This window comes from Ursus arctos, unplaced genomic scaffold (assembly GCF_023065955.2).
Source record: "Ursus arctos isolate Adak ecotype North America unplaced genomic scaffold, UrsArc2.0 scaffold_3, whole genome shotgun sequence".
In the NCBI taxonomy this organism is placed as follows: Eukaryota; Metazoa; Chordata; class Mammalia; order Carnivora; family Ursidae; genus Ursus; species Ursus arctos.
The window spans coordinates 97290474-97310914 of NW_026622985.1; the positions used below are offsets into that span (position 1 = coordinate 97290474).

The 20441-nt window shown below is 40.6% G+C and overlaps 1 protein-coding gene across 6 annotated transcripts in view; it reads left to right on the top strand.

Moving 5' to 3' along the window:
• The window catches only part of GALNT11 (polypeptide N-acetylgalactosaminyltransferase 11), a 52399-nt gene extending 33264 nt beyond the window's left edge, over positions 1-19135 (top strand). For all 6 annotated transcript variants that reach the window (XM_026479196.4, XM_044392211.3, XM_057304573.1 and 3 more), the window contains 8 exons: positions 1320-1445; positions 5177-5426; positions 10302-10419; positions 11573-11725; positions 14585-14803; positions 16093-16197; positions 18020-18157; positions 18394-19135. In XM_026479196.4, coding sequence (XP_026334981.1) covers positions 1320-1445; positions 5177-5426; positions 10302-10419; positions 11573-11725; positions 14585-14803; positions 16093-16197; positions 18020-18157; positions 18394-18525 — 1241 coding nt within the window. In that variant the 3' untranslated portion in view covers positions 18526-19135. The remainder of the gene's footprint in view (positions 1-1319; positions 1446-5176; positions 5427-10301; positions 10420-11572; positions 11726-14584; positions 14804-16092; positions 16198-18019; positions 18158-18393) is intronic.
• The last annotated feature ends 1306 nt before the right edge of the window (positions 19136-20441 follow it).

The following is a 20441-nucleotide window of genomic DNA, read 5'->3' on the forward strand; positions in this document are numbered from 1 at the left end:
GCAGTATATTGACAATATTCCCTCTGCTGTACTTTTTCATCTCTGTGACTTACTTACATTATAACTGGAAATTTGCACTTTATATACCTTTCTTCAGTGTAGCATAGACTTCCTCAGAATGGTTTCATGTACACACAGGATGGAAGGCTCTTTATATGTGCTACTCATTTGGCTCTCAGCTAAATGAGAGATAGGTTGTATCCTCATTTTATAGAGGAGGAAATATTAAGTAATTTGCTCGAGGTCCTGTAGCTGTTAAGTGGTGGAGCTGAAATTAGACCCCTGATCCACATAGCTCTAAGCCTTCTGCTCTTTTCATTGCAGCAAGCTGCAGCAGTACATTAGTAAACTGTATGCATGATAAATTGTATGCCAGTTACAGATTTTTCATTACTCAAGAGTTTATTAGCACCTGTTATCAACAACAGAATTGGTCTACCAGTTGAATATATAAAGCAAGGAAATGTACACTTAGCCCAGTGGGAACAAAGTGCTTAAACCTTTGCACATACTGAAAAAGCACAAGAGAAAATTTAGAAGGGTTAATACAAAACAAAACTTAATTTCAAAAATGAATAATTATAAAAAAAAAACCCAAGATTGTGAGTCTGGATCAAATAGAAGATTGGCTGAGTACTAAATAATAGAATTTATGGTGTTGAATTTTTTTTTAATCTGTATTTTGTTTTTCGGTTTGTAGCTATTTTTTTTTAAAGTGAAAATTCATGATACCTTACAATGGTTTATCTAACAATGGAAAAAATTACTTATATGATCTTTGAAGTTATGAAATTTAAAGGTAAAGGAGCTAGAACTTATAAAAAATATTTAGTGCCCTTGGAAGGTACTAAATTAAAAGGACATATTTACTGCTGTTATTATATAATTCTTGGTAGGAGCAACAGAAGTTGTTACAACTATTCTGAAATGGCATAACAGTAAATTACTTTGAAACAAAAGACCTACCTCATTTTTTGGGTTTTAAATCTGATTTAATGCAGTCAGCTGAACATTCATTCACTCAAGGTACTCACTTCAAACATTCTTTATGCAAAGCATTGTGCTAGTTGCTGTAGAAATACAGAATAAGTCTGTGAGGTAAGTATTCTTGGCTAGTGTTTCAGCTTTTACCCTTAATTTCTTTACTTTTTCTTCATTACAGGATAAGCTATAATATTTTTTAAAAATAAAGCAGCAGAAGAGTCTATAATATTTACTTGGTAATTTGTTGTTGCAAGTACCAGATACAATCTTAGAGTAGCTATGAAAAAGTCTTTGTATATGTCTTCTGTGGTTTATTATGGGACTCTTTTTTTCAGATGATTTGAAAGGAGAACTAGAGGAATATGTCCAAAAATATCTCCCTGGAAAAATTAAAGTCATAAGAAACACAAAGCGTGAGGGATTGATTCGAGGAAGGATGATTGGAGCAGCCCACGCTACAGGTATAACTTCCTGCTGCTCTTCTCAGTGGGAGTTGAGTGACAAGGGCTTTGTCCTTGGAGCCTTTCCTGATTGTGCAGGGATCTGTGAAAAGTGATGTCTTAAATGGGCATTGTCAGCAGGAGAGATGAGGCTTGTTCAGTTCGGGAAGGGTTTCTTTATAACTCCACCCTTGTTGTCCCAAAACTCAGATTCCAAGGAGGTGAGCTCTAGAGTCCAAGTTGGTCTGTTTTCGTAGTGGCCCTTACTGTGAATTACTGTTCCTCATGTAGGTCTGTATCTTGTTTACTTATATAAGGAGAAGAGTAAAACAAAATGTAACTGAACTTCTGTAATTTTTTTACTTTAACTTTTAAATTTTTTTTAAAGGTTTATTTATTTGAAAGAGAGTGAGCGAGCGTGCAGGGGGAAGGCGCAGAGGGAGAAGGGAGAGAGAATCTGTAGCCGACTCCGTACTGAGCACAGAGCCTGACGACAGGGTTTAGTCCCATGACCATGAGATCATGACCTGAGCTGAAAACAGGAGTCACATGGCCCCTCAACAGATTGAGCCACCCAGGTGCCCCTCTAATTTTTATTTATTTATTTATTTATTTGACAGAGAGAGAGAGAGACACACACACACACACACACAGCCAGCAAGAGGGGGAACACAAGCAGGAGGAGTGGGAGAAGAAGAAGCAGGCTCGCAGCGGAGGAGCCTGATGTGGGGCTCGATCCCAGAACCTGGGATCACGCCCTGGGCCGAAGGCAGACGCTTAACAACTGAGCCAGCCAGGCGCCCCGCCCCACTAATTTTTTAATACAAAGTTTAAAATACGTGTACTCAAACTGTTTGATTTGAATTATGCCAATAATTCTTAAGTTCAAATACGTACCTCTGGTGATAATGCATCATGATTTTTTGTTGGATAAATGGACATAATACTGAAAATTGACTTATAGGGCCACCTGGCTGGCTCAGTCAGTAGAGTGTGCGACTCTTGATCTCTGGGGTTGTTAAGTTCAAGCCCCACGCTGGGTGTGGAGATTACTTAAAAAATATAATCTTTAAAAATAAAATATTTAAAAAATAAAAAAATTGATTTATAAAACTATAAAGGTACTTTCTTTAAAATTCTCTCTCAATCCTTCTGATTCCATCAGAGACAAAATTTCCATTACAAATATATCTTTAAAACATTGCCAGCATATATTCATCTCCCCTTTGAAAAAGAAAGAACAGGTGGCGCCTGGGTGGCTCAGTCGGTTAAGCGTCTGCCTTTGGCTCAGGTCATGATCCCAGGGTCCTGGGATTGAGTCCTGTGTAAGCAGGGAGCCTGCTTCTCCCTCTCCCCCTGCCCCTCACCCCTCCTCATGCTTTCTCTTTCTCACTGTCTCTCAAATAAATAAATGAAATCTTAAAAAAAAAAAAAACAGGTATCAAATTTAGTCTTTTGCAGAAAATATATCTGGTTAGTCCTCAGTTACATGACATTGAATCCATTGTATTTCTTTTTATGGTTACCTCTGTAAGGTTAGTGATCCTGATTTTTCATTTATGGTCTTGATATAATTTCCCTTTCAAAATAAATTTATTTAAGTTTAATGAATCAGTTTTAAAATATTAGGTATATAATATTGCAGGTAGTGTATGGATATGGCAAAAAACAATCATGAAGGTAATTTGAGAATTACAGAACTTGGGGTGTGGGGGCTTGTAGTGACATCTCCCATCTTCCCTGTCTGCCCCTTGCATCAAGATAAGCAGTCACGAGGGTTTACGGGGGCTGGCACTGCTCTCTCTACCACCCTCCTGTACACCCACTGTCCTACTTGCTGAGGGTAGCCAGGACTTCATTTTTTAGTCTGTCTTCCCTCTTTTCTCTTAAAGCCACAGTGAACTGAAGTAATTCATAAGCATCCGGTCTACAGTCATATGTAGAATGAATTCAAGGCCTCTGATTTTTTCTTTAGAATTCTAGTCAAAGAAGTACATAATGACTTGGCTGAGTTGAGATAAAGAGAAAATCGTGGGGAATGGCAAGATGATGCCATTCAAAATGTACTGTTAAGATACATTATTACTGAAAGTTTATATTTTTCAGATAACCATAGTTATTTAGTTTTTTTCCTTTATGATCTATTGGTCTTTGTTCAAATATAGTTTAGGTTTGTCAGAAGCAATTGAGGGTTGGGGAAGGGGAGGCAGGTGGGAGGATGGGGTAACTGGGTGATGGGCATTAGGGAAGGCACAAGATGTGATGAGCACTGGTGTTATATGCAACTGATGAATCATTGAACACTACATCTGAGACTGATGTACTATATGTTGGCTAATTGAATGTAAGTAAATTTTTAAAAATTAAAAAAAGCAAGCCGGTTTTGGGGAAGTCAGTCTCAGGTTCAGCGTAACCAGGTGTAATCTTACTTCCTTTAGTTAAATCAAAAAAAGTAACATTTTTAGAATTAAGAAAAGCTATGAATACATTTTCTCCTCAAAGGAACCTTGATTAAATTGATTTCACTTCACACTGAATAGTGTATAGGCTGGCGTTTTGCCTTTCTGTATTAAAGGACACCTGGTGAGCTGTGCACTGTTTACACCCTTGAAGGTCATGTATAGGCACTGAGCTTACCTGTCACTGTGGAGAACTCTTCTTGCCCGAGGCATTCCTGCTATCATTAGTTGAAGTAGGATGCCTCTTATTAAAGTAGGTACTTTTAAGGAATTCATGTAAAATCTGTATTGACGCATTTCATGGATAAACCTTTAGAACAATAATAATGCTACCTGATGATGAGATTCTAAGTTTCTCAGTTGCTAAGAATCACCATAAAGTTATCAAAGAAATTTGGAACTATCAAAGAAACCAGCACGTCTTACATTTATCAAAAGAAGTTAAAAATGTAGGGTAAAATCATTATGATTTTTATTTTACTAGCTAGAAGGAAAGATATCCCATTGGCTCATGAGAGCCTCTACAGCCAACCAGGTTGGGGAATTAGGAAGGAAAGGCGGAAAATGGAAGAAGAAGAAATGAGCACGTGGCCATTGAGTGGTGACTTCAGAGAAGGGAGCCCGTGTTACCTGCATGGCGAAAGGGGTACATGGAGAGAACTGCTGTGTTGTAGTGATGATTGATAATATGGTCATGTTTCTGAGTCACCAGTGAAAACAATTATGTTCTGTAGCCTCTGTTTATTAAGGCAGGGAAATGTATCCTAAATTTAGAATTTTTTTTAGAGAAGGGGGAGGGGCGGAGGGAGAGGGAGAGAGAATCTCAAGCAGACTCCATGCTGAATGCAGAGCCCAACTCGAGGTGATTCCCAACCCTGAGATCATGACCTGAGGCGAAACCAAGAGTCAGATGCCTAACCAACTGCGCTACCTGGGTGTCCCTAAATTTAGAAATATTTTGATTGCAGTAAGTGTAATAAAAATATCTACACACAAATGGCCACTGTTTTTGCCCCGCACTCCATACCTTTCTGTCCAATTTGGAACAGAATTATTCCTGTGAGGCTTTGAATCTTTTCACTGAGGAGAATCTGAATTTATTTGTACTTGTTTCTCAATCATAGCAGTACACTTGAGGCAGAATTCCTGGCTAAAAGTCCTCTCTTCCTGATTGGCAGTAGAGTAATGGAATAATTACCGGGCTGGAAGGGCGGCGGTTGTATTTCATGCCATGTGAGCGCATCGTCTGACGGAACTGGCAGCCATACCTCAATGGAGTGCTTGCCTCCTCAGGAGAAGTGCTGGTGTTCCTGGACAGCCACTGTGAAGTCAATGTGATGTGGCTGCAGCCCTTGCTGGCTGCCATCCAGCAGGACCAGCGGACCGTGGTGTGCCCTGTCATCGATATCATCAGCGCGGACACGCTCGCCTACAGCTCGTCCCCTGTCGTGCGGGGAGGTTTCAACTGGGGGCTACACTTCAAGTGGGATCTTGTTCCCCTTTCTGAGCTCGGAGGACCAGAAGGAGCTACTGCACCAATAAAGTGAGATTTCTCCTCTAGATTTGAAAAATTCCCATCAGTACTTCTTCAAAAAAGAAAAAATATTTTAAAGAGAATCCCTTCTTTGCAGGGAGCAGAAGTGTTGGCTTAATTTGTCCATTAGAAATTCTTGAGTGCTCACTGAATTTTATATGCTGTGCCAACTCTTAAGAAAAGATTTGTGAATTAGGAATTATTCATGTCCTCAAGGGTGGATCACTTAGAAAGGCAGACAAATAAGAGCAGTATCTTGGGATAATTGTTGCATAGGATATGGTCGGAGTACCCCATGTGCTATGTTTTATGCTGATGATCGTGGTTTATTGCTTTTGTCATTTATTTACCTTCAGTTCTTTGCTAGTATGAGTGGTGCTGTGAAGAACACAGCTATATAAGCCTTTTCTAGAATTAGGATTTTTAGGGTGGATTCCTCCTCATACAGTTACAAGTCACTGTGTAGAAATTGTTTTCAGTTCTCATTCATATTCTCAATATTACAAATCTGCTTATATATTATTTATTTTTTGTTTTAAATTTCTCGTGGATTTCAGAGAGGTTTGTGTGTTTTTACTTTTTAACATTTTTGGATCTATAGTTTTTTTTTTTTTTACTTATGACAAAATAGCATATGTGAAAAGTACACATGCATATATATGTATTACGCACGCACACACAATTTAACAAATGGTTATAATATGAACACCTTTGCAGCTACCACCCAGGTCAAGACACAGCACCCAGATGCCTTCCGTACACCTGTTCCTGGTCACGGCCCCTGCCGCTAGAGCTGTCATTACCCTGACCTGCTGATCATTTCCTCGCCTTCCTGTAGTTTTACCATCTCTGCGTGCGTCTCTAAACAATATAGTTCGGTTTTGCCTGTTCTTGGACTTGACATAAAATGAAGCCATTGAACTCATTTTGTCTTGTTGCTTTTACTCAACATTGCTTTAAAAAATTCATCTGTGTTACAGTGTGTGGCTCTACTTTATAGAGCAGTGAGAGAGGATCATGCTCTATTAATATATCATAGCTCATTTATCCAGCTTACTGTTGGCGGGGAGGTTGGGTGGTGTTCAGGTGTGTGTGTTCAGCATCACACATGGTGCTGTCACCAGCACGGTTCTTCCTGCCTCTAGTTGACAAGAGGGAAACCGCCTTGTTGTAGGGCATGCCTCTCTCTACCTTTAGGAGATGATGTTTTCCCAGCACCTCGGGTGGCTCTGCAGCTGGCCTGCGGGGACTTGCCAGCTTCCTTTCATCTGACCCAGACTTGGAGGGGAGACCTCGGCCAGTTCCTGGGGTCTGATGCGGTCTGCTGGCCGAGTGGGGCCGTCTTCTGCTCACTCAGGCTTTGTGTGAGAATCTGTTGCAGTTCCTGCTAAGTTCAATGTCAGAACCTGGGTGGGTCACGACCCACCCTCCCCTCTCTCAGGAAAGCAGGGCTATATCCGGGGACTGTCTGTGTTTCTGGTCCCTACAGTCGCATGTCCTGTGATTGGAAGTAGACAGCAGTGCCTCCATTTTGTCTTCTTCACTGTTCGCGGTATTCTCTGTGAGAAGGTGAAGATGGTGGCCCAGCCGCTCCCCGGGTCCCTGTTCGTGCTCCTGCCAGTTCTTGCCTGTTTCACCATCTTCATGGGCGTTGGTTTTCATCGTTTAGTTTTTAAGACTTTTAATCACAAACATGTATTCAGTAACAAAGTAGGACAGAACTTTGGATGAGGAGTGGCTGACTCCCTCTTTGCTCCCTATTCTCAGTCCTCCCCAGAGGCTAATTCTTACCACTATTTTTACTTTGGGTCTTCTGTTTATTGCTTCTTTCCCTCTAGATGAACATATTCTTTTCAATATCAAACTGACTTTAGGTCCTTTCTGTGGGAAAAGTGAAGTTTTTGTTCCTTTATGTCACTGTTGTCTTCTCTCTGGCCTGGCGGTGTAGTGTGGGTGTTTCTGTTGTGGTATTCGTTCACTGTGGTACTTGGAGAAAGCTGCACTCGTGGGCTGTGACAGCACCACCTGACCCTCCTCCTTGTGCGGCAAGGACATTAGCGCCCCTTCCTCCCCCTGCCGCTTTCCCCCACCTTCCTGCCCATTATTCTGTGAGCTCTCTCACTTTTAGGATATCAAGGTTGCCAACTTAAGTTGCATGTTTAGATTTTTTAATTTTTCATCCTTTTTCTTTTCGTAATATATGTATTTAAGGTGGTAAACTTTCTTCTAATCATGGCTTTAGCTGCATCCCACGAACTACTATTTCTTGTCATTTATTTTAAAATATTTTCACTGTGGCGGCTTTTCTGACCCATAGGTTATTTAGCAGTACATTATTTCCCAGACATAGGAGGATTTTATAATTATGTATTCCTAGCTTAATTTACACTGTGATCAAAAAATACTCTGTATGATTTTAATTCTTTGAATATTGGTGAGATTTGCTTTATAGCCAAGCACATGAGTAATTTTTGTAAATGTTCCTTGTGTGCCTGGAAAATTTGTATTTTCTGTGATTGTTAAAAATGGGATTCTAAATCAGTTCAGTGAAGTTTATTATTCATATATTCCATACTTTTAATTCTTTAAAAAAACTCATGGCAGTATAGTTGACATGTAGTGTTACATTAGTTTCAGGTGCACGACAGTTCAGCAGTTCTGCACATTCCATAGTGCGCACCGTGACGAGTGTAGTTACACTTGTTTTTTAATTTCCACCTTGTATCAGTTATTAAATATGGTATATTAAAAGTTTCCCACTACGATTGTGTATTATGTTTCTCCTTGTAGTTCTTTATATATTTTCTTCATATATTTTGAGGCTGTCTTCTATCTTCATAGATGTCTGAAAATTTGGAATTATTATTAAATCTCATGAATGAAACCATTTCTTCTGGACTTTCAGAATAGTAAAACTTTTGCATTATAGTGACATTAATATGGCTATTCTAGCTTTGTTTTAATATTCGCATTGTGTCACTTTCCTTTTGTTGTCAGTCTCTGTGTGCCCTGCAAGGAGCATGTAGTTACTTCTGCAGTATGATTTGTTGTTAAACCAGTGGGAAAAACTTCCTTTTAATTTAGTTGATTATATTATTACTTGTATTTTGTGCTTATGATTACAGTGGTACTGTTTGTATTCTGTCTGTTCTCTGTTCTTTTTTTCCCCTTCCTCTCTTGATTTCTTTTGGTCTTGAGTTTAAATTTTTTATTATTCTGTTCCCAGCTGCCACCCCATTATTAGATGTTATGTGTTCTTAAAACTGTACTTGTAGTGATTACCGCAGAGAATACAGCGTACATTCTTGCAACATAATTTGGTACTTCAAACAATGCAGGGATCTGAGACTGTTCATTCTCCAGTTTATCTCCCCTCGGATTATATTGTTGAAGTGTGTGTGTGTGTGTGTGTGTGTGTGTGTGTGTGTGTTAACCCTACAAGACATTTTTTATGTGGCCATTATTCATCTAGGTTTACCCACATATTTTCCCCTTTATATGTTATTCTTTATTCTCTCTGAATCTACAAACTTCCATCTGGGATTATTTTCATTCTGACTAAAGAAGACATTTTAAATGTATATCCTTTTGCTGGACCTTCTGGTGATTACTTCTCTCTGGCTTTTTGTAAAAATCTTTCTTATACCATTACTTTGAAGTACAGTTTTACTTGATACCCATTTCTAGGTTGGTAAGTAGATTCTTGATATCATGAAAGAACCGCTGGTTTCCTCGGTTTGTGGGGAGAAGCCAGCAACAGTCTTATTTTTGAAGGCAGCCTCTCTCATCGGCTGCTTGAATTTCTTGTCTTTGTCAGAAGGGTTTTTCAGATATGCATGAATTTGGTTTCTTTTTTGATCAGATCTATCTGTCTGCCAGATTTTGCATCTTGTCTTTTATCCTTGCATATATTGAGCAGTTATTTTAAAGTCCCTGCCTAATAACTGTGTTGTCTGAAACCCCTGCACATCTGTTTCTGTTGTAGATTGTTTCTCTTGTTTTTCTTTCATGTGATTTATCTTCCTGATTGACTGGTTATTTATTTGTTTGGTTACTTATTTACTTTTGTTTGGTGGCAGACACTGTCTTGAAAAACTATGGAAACACATTCCTACCTGAGATGGGGTTTTCTCCCTGCACAGGAATTTTGCTTCACTTCTGGCAGGGAGCTTGGGATGCTAGACTCCACCATCGCCTTAACTCAGTTTCAGGAAGTGAGAAGCTGGAAGCTGAGCTTGTCTCTCTTTGAGGACCAGTCTCCTTCAGTTTCTCTCATTTAAGTCTCAGTCTTGGCAGCGTTGACCTTATGGGCCAGATACTTCTCTGTTGTGGGTGCTCTCTTGTGCATTTTAGAGTATGTAGTAGCGTGCTTGGCTTCAGCCCATCAGTTGCCAGTGGAACCCCCCCTCCCCTTACCCCATTGTGACAGCTAATTATGTTTCCGGACATTAATGAAATGTTTGCTTGGGGACAGAATCATCCTGTTTGAGAGCCACTGGTCTAAGTCAAAGTTTGTCTGATCTCCCCTTGGTAGGCTCTGGAGTCCAGTTTTTATTCCACTGTTCTGTAAGACTGTCAAAAGGAATTAATTGATATCAGGTACATTTCTGATAACAGTGTTATAATTTAAAAAGTACTTTTGATGCTTAGAAAAGTAGCCTTCATTTGCCAGATACGTAGTATATCATTGGCAACCTAGAAAATTCCGTCATGTGGCCCAGCTCATCCCTGATGTTAGGTAAAATGTTTCATACTAGTTAATAGTAAAATGTTTCATACTGGTTTTTATTAGTGATATTCCAAAGGTGCACTGAATTTTTTTTAAAACGAAGATGGTAGATAATTGCCCTATAGAATTGGTACAGTAACTATTTCCTTTTCTAGGTCACCTACAATGGCTGGAGGATTGTTTGCCATGAACAGACACTATTTCAATGAACTTGGACAGTACGACAGTGGTATGGATATCTGGGGAGGAGAAAACTTAGAAATATCATTTCGGGTAATTTTTTCATGTTTAATTAACTTTGTGTAGTAGACTATAATATTCATCTACAATCTCATATTTTCTATAAATTCTCTCTGATTATCTTTGTTAATAAATTGTCCTTAATGAATACTGCTTTACCATAATCCTTGATGTGGATAATATCCATTCAAAGTGTGGAAAGTATTTAAGCAGCCTTATTTTATAAGAATTTAAAAGGAAAGTTTGGTATAATTTCAGATGTCTAAATGTGCATTTAATCTGGAGTTTTGTCAGTTTATTAATCTTATTTGCTAATCCTAGACATACATGTTTAGGGTGATTAGATTTCCCTGATTGTTAAGACCATCCTGGTTCACACCTGTTCTCCCAGGAAAATTATTAATAGCTCCCCATTTCACTTTCAGAAGTAGCTAGCAGAATCCTTTGTGTGTGTGTGTGTGTGTGTGTGTGTGTGTGTACAAGTCCCTCCAACCTGAGGAAGGAATTAATCTTTCATAATCAGTCCTTCTCTCCAGCTGCTAATGTTGGAAAGATGGTGCTGTAGGTGGGGTCTGGGACTCAGGGAACTGTGGGGGTGGAAGACAGTCTTTGCAAAGGACAGAACGAGGCAAGGGAAAGAACTCAGACTTCTCCATGCTAGCACATGTCCTCACTCCCCACCTCCCAGCTCCTGGGCCCCACAGCAGAACCCCCATCCACACAATACCACAGTACGTTGTGCACGTGTCATTTGGTATTTTTGCAATGTATTGACCACAATGTTTTTAAAAGGTAGTTTTTCCTACATAATCTTTAGAATTTTAAAGTTGAAAGAATAATAGATATCGTTGGTTCAGTCTTATTTTGGACATAAGGTAATGGAATCCCACAAAAACTAAAATAACCATATAGAGTAACCCAGATGGCCAAGGGCAAAATTTAGACGAGAACTAAGATCTTCTGAATCTTAATCTATAGTTATTCAGTATATTTCATCATTTTTGTATATATACATGTTACAAGAAAGTACCAGTAAACTGAGATTAGAGGACCAGCCAGTAAGCATTCTTTGTCCCTAAGTCCTGAGGATTAATCTTGATTAACAAAGATTAATTTCATGAAAGTGCATACTTTGACTTCACAGCAGTGTGAGGCAACTATTAATACCTGTTTTGCTCCTGACCAGATTTGGATGTGTGGAGGTAGACTCTTCATCATCCCTTGCTCTAGAGTCGGACACATTTTCCGAAAAAGGCGACCATACGGTTCTCCTGAAGGCCAGGACACCATGACCCACAACTCCTTGAGGCTTGCGCACGTTTGGCTGGATGAATATAAGGTGAGATGAAGTGATTCTGTTGGGAACGTCTGCTGGGCTGTTGCTCCTTTGCAGATGGCTCTGTTTCCCTGTCTTTTCACTCTGGCACGCTTCCGTGGGACCTATGCTTTAGGGCCATCCCTTTCTACATTTCTTTTTCCTCTCATTTTTTGTTGTGACCCTTCTTTTAATTTCCAAGTGACCACTCTATAAAAGGAAATACAGCCAACATCAGAAGAAATTCTCTCTTCAGGGTCTTTGTTCCTCTGACTCCCACAGAATGTGGCTCCTTCTCTTTGCTCCTTTCTTCCCCTGTTCAACTCTGCACATGTAGTATTCCTTCCCACTTTGTCTTCTGTTGTGCCCAAATTTGATATTTCCTTTGTAACATCTTTATTGAGGTATAATTCACAAGGCATTTTATCACCCCAAAAAGAAACTCCATATCCTTCAGCCATCACCCCCTAATCTCCCACAGCCCTAGACAACTACCAGTCTACCTCCTGACTCTCTAGATTTGCCTATTCTGGACATTTCCTACAAATGGAATCCTACAACACATGGTCTTTTTGTGACCATCTCAGTAAGTATGATGCTTTCAGGTTCATCCATATTGTACCATGTAGCATTACTTCATTCTTTTTTATTGCCAAATAATATTCCATTATGTGAATACACATTTTATCCATTCATGAGTTACGGGAAATGCTGTGTGAATATTTGCCTACAATTAATTTTTTTAAACGAGCATTTGAGTGTCTATACCAGGCTCTGTGTTAGGTTTTGGGAGATGCAGCGACTTCACACTGTGCGGTACTGGGCGTGGAGGTGTGTGCCGTGTGCTGTGGGGAGAACATCACTGTTCGGGGAGCAGAGTGGGGGCTTGTGGTCATGCTCCTGCCACACTGCAGGTCTCCTCCCTTCTCCCTCTTGTAGACTCCGGGCTCGTTCTCCGTGTTCCTCAGCTTTGAGTCACACGGTCTCCCAGCAGCTCTCAGAAAGTGGTTCACAGACCCACGTCAATCCTTGCCACTCTTTCAGGAGGTTTGCCAGGGCAAAGCTCTTTTCGTAGTCCAGATAACACAGTATCTGCCATTTTCACCATGTTGACTCTGCACTGATGCTGCGAAAGCAGCTGAGTAGTAGGAATAATTGTGTTAAATCTTGATGCGCTCCGAGTGCTGTGAGACGCGCTAAGTGCGCAGAAAGCACCATTCACTGTAGACCGAAATACAGTGCTCGTTTCAGGGGAGAGCGTGTGCCGTTGTTTGAGTTGTGAGCTGAACTGGTCACTTTTCTCCATGGAACACTTTTTATATAAAAGAATGGCTCACAAACCATGGTTATTTATATTTGGATATTTGGCAGACATTCTTAAAAATGAACCAACTGAGCCTCTCACTTCAACTGATAGCATTTGTTGCAAGTGGAAAACTTGCATCCATTCCTTGAGCTTGATGGCTTCCAGTACTTAACTGCTTTTGTGATGAGATTTGGAATATTTATGAATATAACTTTTTATATTATGTAGTGACATTTGTCAGTATTTGGAACTTCACAACCCAGGGAGCAGTATTTTCCAAATGACTAATGCATGATGGTACACGAATCTTGGATGGGTAGAGATCCACTCAAAGAGCAGGATAGAGCAGAAGATTGTAATGCATTGGTACAAAAAGCTCAGTGATATGATTTAAAGGTTAGTTACAGTGTGAAATATGAAAAATAAGAGTTATGGTAAAATATCAAAAAAAGAGGGGTGCCTGGGTGGCTCAGTGGTTAAGTGTCTGACTTCAGCTCAGGTCATGGTCCCAGGGTCCTGGGATCCAGTCCTGCATTGGGCTCCCTACTCAGCGGGGAATCATCTTCTCCCTTTCCCTCTGCTGCCTCCTGTGCTTGTGTTCTCTCACTTTGTCAAATAAATAATAAAATAAAATCTTTAAAAAATATGTCAAAAAAGAATAGCCATAATCCTCTGAAACTGCTATTAAAATATTCCTTCCAAAAAAAGTTCCGTCCATTTTAAACTATATATTTTCATACACTCATATTTTTAAAAATATATTTAACCAAACAACATAATAGTAACAGGTCGAATGCAGAAATGAGAATTCAGCTGACTTCTTTTTAGCTAGACATTGAAGAGATTTGTGAAACTATAAAGCAGTGTCACCGTTCTTGTTGTTTGAAGCATGTTTATGCTGATAGGTAATGAGATATTTTTAACGAATTAACAAATGTTCTAACTTTTCATATGGTAAATATCAGTGGATACAACTCACATAAACAGAAGCTTCTGGGAGTCTTCAATAATCTTTGAGATTCCAGAGTCCTGATGGAGTCCGAGAACTGCCAGCCTCAAACGTGGCATGTGTCATCAGTTCTGAGATCACATTTTACGTGTTTTGCCATTTCCGAAATTGGGATGTATCTTAGAATTTAAGATGTCTTTAAAGATTTTATTTATTTATTTGAGAGACAGAGTGATCGAGAGAGAGAAAGGGAAAGAGAGCACACGAGAAGGGGCCAAGGGAGAGGAAGAAGCAGGCTCCCCACTGAGCAGGGAGCCGGACATGGGACTCCATCCCAGGACCCTGGGATCTTGACCTGAGCCGAAGGCAGACGCTTAGCCAGCTGAGCCCACCCAGGCGCCCCTCTTCTTCTTTTCTTTTTAGAGATTTTATGTATTTATTTGAGAGACAGTGATATGGGGGGGGGGTTTAAGATGCCTTCTTGTGAATGATGGACCTGTGTGAAAACTTCATGTTGACATTTTTTGACAACATCAAGAAAACACTGGCATGAAAAATATTTTTGCTGATGATCATTTTAAACAAAAAAGCTATTCTCTTATTTTTCATTTTTCTTTTTAAAATTCAGGAGCAGTATTTTTCCTTAAGACCCGATCTGAGGACCAAAAGCTATGGAAATATCAGTGAGCGTGTTGAATTGAGGAGGAAGTTGGGTTGTAAATCATTTAAATGGTATCTGGATAATATTTACCCAGAGATGCAGATATCTGGGCCCAACGCCAAACCCCAGCAACCCATTTTTATCAATCGAGGGCCAAAACGCCCCAAAGTCCTTCAACGTGGAAGGGTAAGGAAGTACTGTCATCAAAGTGTTTCATTAAAAGTTGTATGATACAGTTAATGACATTTTAGACTTAAAGTATCATTTTAGTGATAGACTTTAGCTTGCTTCCATTGTTTTGGTGGGACCTTCCTCCACTCAAGTATTAAGACCTTAGAAATGTTAGTATCTTCACTGTTAATAACTGTTAATAACATCCTTCACCTGCCTGCAGTAAAGAGCGCATGACTTCTGTAAGTTACATTCTAGTTTCCAGGAGGGTGGATATCAATGTGAACAGACCACTAAAGGCACTATAAGTGAGTATAAAACTAGTTTGGCAGAGACCAGTCCCAAAAGGAAAACAGAAGGAGAAATGGGGCCTCTCTCTGCTGTTGGGCCAACGCCCTGGGAACCGACTCCAGAGAGCAAGTGACGGTGGCATGGCCTTACGGCTCACACCCGGTGGGCCGCGCGGTCATCTGGGCTGCCCGGAAAACCCATGACCAGCCACGTTTTTCTAGGTGTTCCCTTTTGTTTCTGAAGGAATTTCTTCACAATTCTGTATCATGTTTAAATTTTAGGGGTCCAGTCATAAAATCATACCTTTTTTCTGAATCATTTCTTAGAATTTGCTTTTTGAAAGTGTAGATATTCTGATTGTTGCCCAGTTTTCTCTGCTTTTAAGAAGGCGGCGCTCCTTAGGATCTTTCAGGATGCCAGCTGTTCCTCCGTAGAGCTTTCCCCTTCTTTTTACGAGATGAAAAACAGTCAAGGTGTTTTCTTGTTAAGTAAAAATGCATACCATGGTTTGTCCATCTAGTGGAAATCCTTTCCATTATTCTTGCCTCGCACGTCTCAGCTCTTTCAACACTCCCACTAATCCTTTACCAAACTAGATACTCTCTCTCGCTTTTCTGCATCTCACCTTTGCAGTTCCTAATCGGTGTTCATCCCAGTTCCGCACGTACATTTCATTCGGTTATGTACTCTCTGGTTTGTACCTTTTATTTCCTCCATTTCCTTTTAAGGTTCTTCAGGGCGGAGAGGTTTTAATTTCCTTCCTCCCCTATGGTAGTAGATTAGTAAACCTGTATCTTTAGGTAGAATTTCTACTTGACACTGCTTGCATGTATTGTTCAAATTGCCTATGACCTTGAAGTGTGTTACGATACCCTATGTACTGAAGCTAGAATTAGGAATAAAAACATGCTGATATTTTTATGACCTTTGAAATTCATAGCTTTGGAGTAATATTTTCACATTACCTGGCATTCTAAGGTGTCTTCTGACAAGAGCAATCTCTCCTTTTACAGCTCTATCACCTCCAGACCAACAAGTGTCTGGTGGCCCAGGGCCGTCCAAGTCAGAAAGGAGGCCTGGTGGTGCTTAAGGCGTGTGACTACAGTGACCCAGGTCAGGTGAGTCATGCCTCTGGGCTCAGCCAGTCCTTGGAAAGTGTCCTTCGGGGAAGGGAACTTGCTGGCGGTTCCTGAGGAGAAGGGAAGGGAAGACCTGAAGATTTTAATCTGACTTTCCTTACATGATACGGTTTAAATTGGGAATGACTCTAGAGATCATGGGATACAACTGTTCTTGTCTCCTTTTATACTGCTGTTCGTTAGAAGCATTATTTGTACTCTGCAGTTACCACGCACTGAACGCTCAGTGAATGTCAGAAGCGGCAAGGGGAGTGCGCCGTCCTGGGCAAGCACATTAGCTCTGCGGGAGAGAATTAACAGCTTTCGTAGAGTTTTCTCTGAAATCAAAATCTCTGAGCCTTAGTAGTCCATCAGAAGAAACCACAACAAAGTATCAGTTCATTTCATTCACATAATCTTTTCAATGGTGTTAAAGTAGACCTAAAAATAAGCAAAAAACTTAGTTTGGGACTGTAATTTCAAATGGATTCGTATCTGATAGCGGCAGTCTAATCCCCTGGTTGTGCAGCCTCAAGCCTGTGCAGTGAACACACCGCACAAGGGAGGTGATTTTTCATTCCTGCTTGAGTGCCGGGGATGGCATCACTCAAGACTAAAGAGGATAGGTCGCGTGTGTCCTCTGAAATTTCACAGAAGACCATTTATTTCTAGGGGAGCTTGCAAAGGATGGAAGATGTCCGCACTGGAAAATAGGATTTAAAAGGAGTTTTGTGCTGTGTCTGAGAGGTATCAGGATCGTGGACACTGTAGTGAACACTTTGGTGGTTTCGGTCACAGTGGGATGAGCTCACTGAGATTTGTTCCAGAAAATGGAAGAAATTTGAGGAGATGGAGTTACACTCCCATTTGTTTGGGATCAAGTAGATTTGTACTAATACTGTAACCACTAGCCACATGGAGCTCTTTAAATTTAATTACAATGAAATAAATGAACCATTCCCTCAGTCATTCTAGCCACACGTGGCTCTCATGTTGGACAACACAGGTGTAAAACATTAGCATCGTTGCAGAAAGTTCTATTTATAGAATTCTTCACGTTAATGGAGATAGCACACACATATTTTGGGCCTGGAGGTAGAAATACTAGTGAGTAAAATAATTCAGAGACGAAAGTACATTTCTTGTGGATTTAGTGAAGGTGCAGTTTGGAGAGTAAGTTATTCCTGGCACTTGTCCAGTTCAGCCAGTTTTAGGCCTTTGTTCCTGAAAATAATCTGGGAGACCATAGAGAAGACTGGCCTGAAAGATCACATCTAAAGAAAACCCTGCTGCTTGGCCCTCAGATGAAATCATCATCTCAGCCCAAATGCTGTCGTGATCTGGGAGGAGAGTAGAACTTTCCCCAGGATCCTGCACGTCAGCACTGCCCAGCAGATGAGGACGTCTGATGAGGGCAGCCCGTGTGTTTCTGTCCGCAGGAAGCCAGCCCGCAGACCCGGGGGGCCCCTCCAGTGTTGTGCCTTCTGGGGATGGCGAGCACTGTGTGATGGTGAAATCCTAGAACTGGAAAATGTCTACAGTGGTGTGCTCAGTTATTCAGTCAGGTGAAATTCAGTGCACAAAGGTTAACCACTGTTTCGGTTTCATCCTGGGATCACACTTCATTTTCCTGTGTCTGTTCGTTCATTCCATCCTCAGGTAGCTGCGCTGATGCTGCCTGCACGTAACTCAGGTCCGCTGGTCGTTCCCTGCTTTGTGAGACCGCATACCGGGACCCCATTCTTCTTCCACAGACACGTGACTGGGGTGCAGTCTGAATTTCAAAATCTAAGGAGTTTTGATTTTTGATTTGCTTCCTTAGATTTGGATTTACAATGAAGAGCATGAGTTGGTTTTAAATAACCTCCTTTGCCTGGACATGTCAGAAACGCGCTCGTCAGACCCACCACGACTCATGAAGTGCCATGGGTCAGGAGGATCCCAGCAGTGGACCTTCGGGGTGAGGAGCTTGTCGGGGAGGAGGCAGGCGGAGCTAAGGGTGGAGCCTGGCGGGCGCACTCCTAGTTTACCTCGGAGCAGGTGGTTCGGGGCGGGCAGCACCCCTTGAGTAAGTAAAACATCTGAGCTAGTCCGCGCCTCTTCTGGGTTTCTGTAGCCTCTCGTCCACATTCTGGCAGCAGGTTTTTTAAGTTAAAGCAATTAACTGGTATATTTCTCTTGGTACCTGTTTTCCAGAAGAGTAATCGGCTGTACCAGGTGTCAGCTGGACAGTGCCTGAGAGTGGTCGATCCGCTGAGTCACAAAGGCTACGTTGCGATGGCAATCTGTGATGGCTCTTCCTCCCAGCAGTGGCATCTGGAAGGTTAAAGCGGACGCTGTGCCTGGCAGGGTAATTCATCGGCGTTCACCGCCTCTGTAAGGTGTGAGGCTTGGGAAGTTGCTGGTACAAGAAAGTCCCTGAACTGATTTCCTGATTGAGTAGAACCATTTCTGAGAGGATGAGACAGCAGGTACACTAGAGACTGGAGCACAGAGTGATCATCCGAAAGTGAGGGCATCTGTTTTACCAAGACATTAACATCATTTCTGAGCTGCTAAGGAATTTCTTGCTTATGGTGAGAAACTAGAATACAGTTTTAACTCTGCAGAGGGTCAGGTTTGCACAGAAGGACAAACCCAGGAAATTGACATTTCTGTTCAAACTTTATGCTTTTTAATACCTTTAATAATAGAATGGCATTTGTCTGATCAGGAACTTGTCACGATTTTCTTTTTTAGAAGGACTTCATAGGAAACAAATTTTTTTTACTTCTATTATGTCCTAAATAATTTTAAACAAACTGAATCCATATTACTTTTAACTTCAGAAGGCCTCAGTTATAAGATTATATATTTAAGAGGCAGTTAACTATTATAAATTATTTTGATGAATTATGGTACTATCGACATTCAAATAAAGGGTCCTTTTGATGATTTACGTGGGACTTTTTGTCTGCTCTTCCTGTGTTGGGGTCTCTGATCTGTGCTGTATCACGTGGTGAGCAGGATACCTGGGTTCAGCTGATGAGCCAGTAAGCTAGGTCACAGCACCATTCCGTAGTTTGTGTGAATTTGGTGCTGAAAGTCTGTGAATTTGGATAGTTTCCACTAAAGCTGCCTATGAATCATCCAGGTAGCCTTGTTAAATAGGCATCTGGTACAAGGTCAGGATCCCAGAAGACAGAGCTCGGAGATACAAATTAGATCACCGATTCAGTTTCATTGCGGGTAATCGGTCTGTTCAAATTTTCTACTCCTGCTTCAGTATGTGTTTCTAGGAATTTATCCATTTCTTCTGTCTAATTTGTTGGCATATAGGCTTTTGTAATCTGTTAGAGTTGTTTGTATTTCTGTGGTATTGGTTGTTATTTCTCCTCTTTCATTAGTGACTTTGTTAATCTGGGTCTCCCCCCCCCCCCCCCCCAATGAGTGTGACTAGAGATTTATCAATTTTGTTGATCTTTTCAAAGAACCAGTTCCTGGTTTCATTGCGCTTTTCTGTTGTGTTTTTGTTTCCATATCCTTTATTCCTTCCTTTTGCTGGGTTTGGGTTTTGTTTGTTCTTCTCTACTTCCTTTCGGTGTAAGGTTAGGTTGTATTGCTATACTTCCCTCTTAGAAGCACTTTTGCTGCATCCCAAGGATTTTGGACTGTTGTGTTTTCGTGTTCATTTGCTTCCATGTAATATTTTATTTCTTCAGTGATTTTTTGGTTGACCCATTCATTTCTTTAGTAGCATGTTATTTACCTTCATGTATTTAAATTAACCTCCATGAAATTGAATCCGTAATCAAAAAAACTCCCAAAAAATGAAAGTCCAAGATGAGACAGCTTCACAGGCAAATTCTACCAAATATTTAAAGAAAGACGAGTTAACACCTATTCTCAAACTTCTTTTATTTCAGAAAAAAGAAGGGAAAGGAGAACTACCAAATTCATTCTGTGAGGCCAGTATCACCATGACACCAAAACCAGACAGACACCACAAAAAGAACTAACTATAAGCCAATATCTCTGATGAATGTAGATGCAAAAAATCCTCAACAAAATGTTAGCAAACCCAACCCAACAGTACACTGAAAAATCATACACCATGATCAGGTGGGATGATTTATTCCCGGGATGCAGGGGGTTCAGTATTCACAAAACAACAACATCAGTAAGAGAAAGGATAAAAATCAGAGGATCCTTTCAGTAGACGCAGAAAACAGCATTTGACAAAGTACAACATCCATTCATGATAA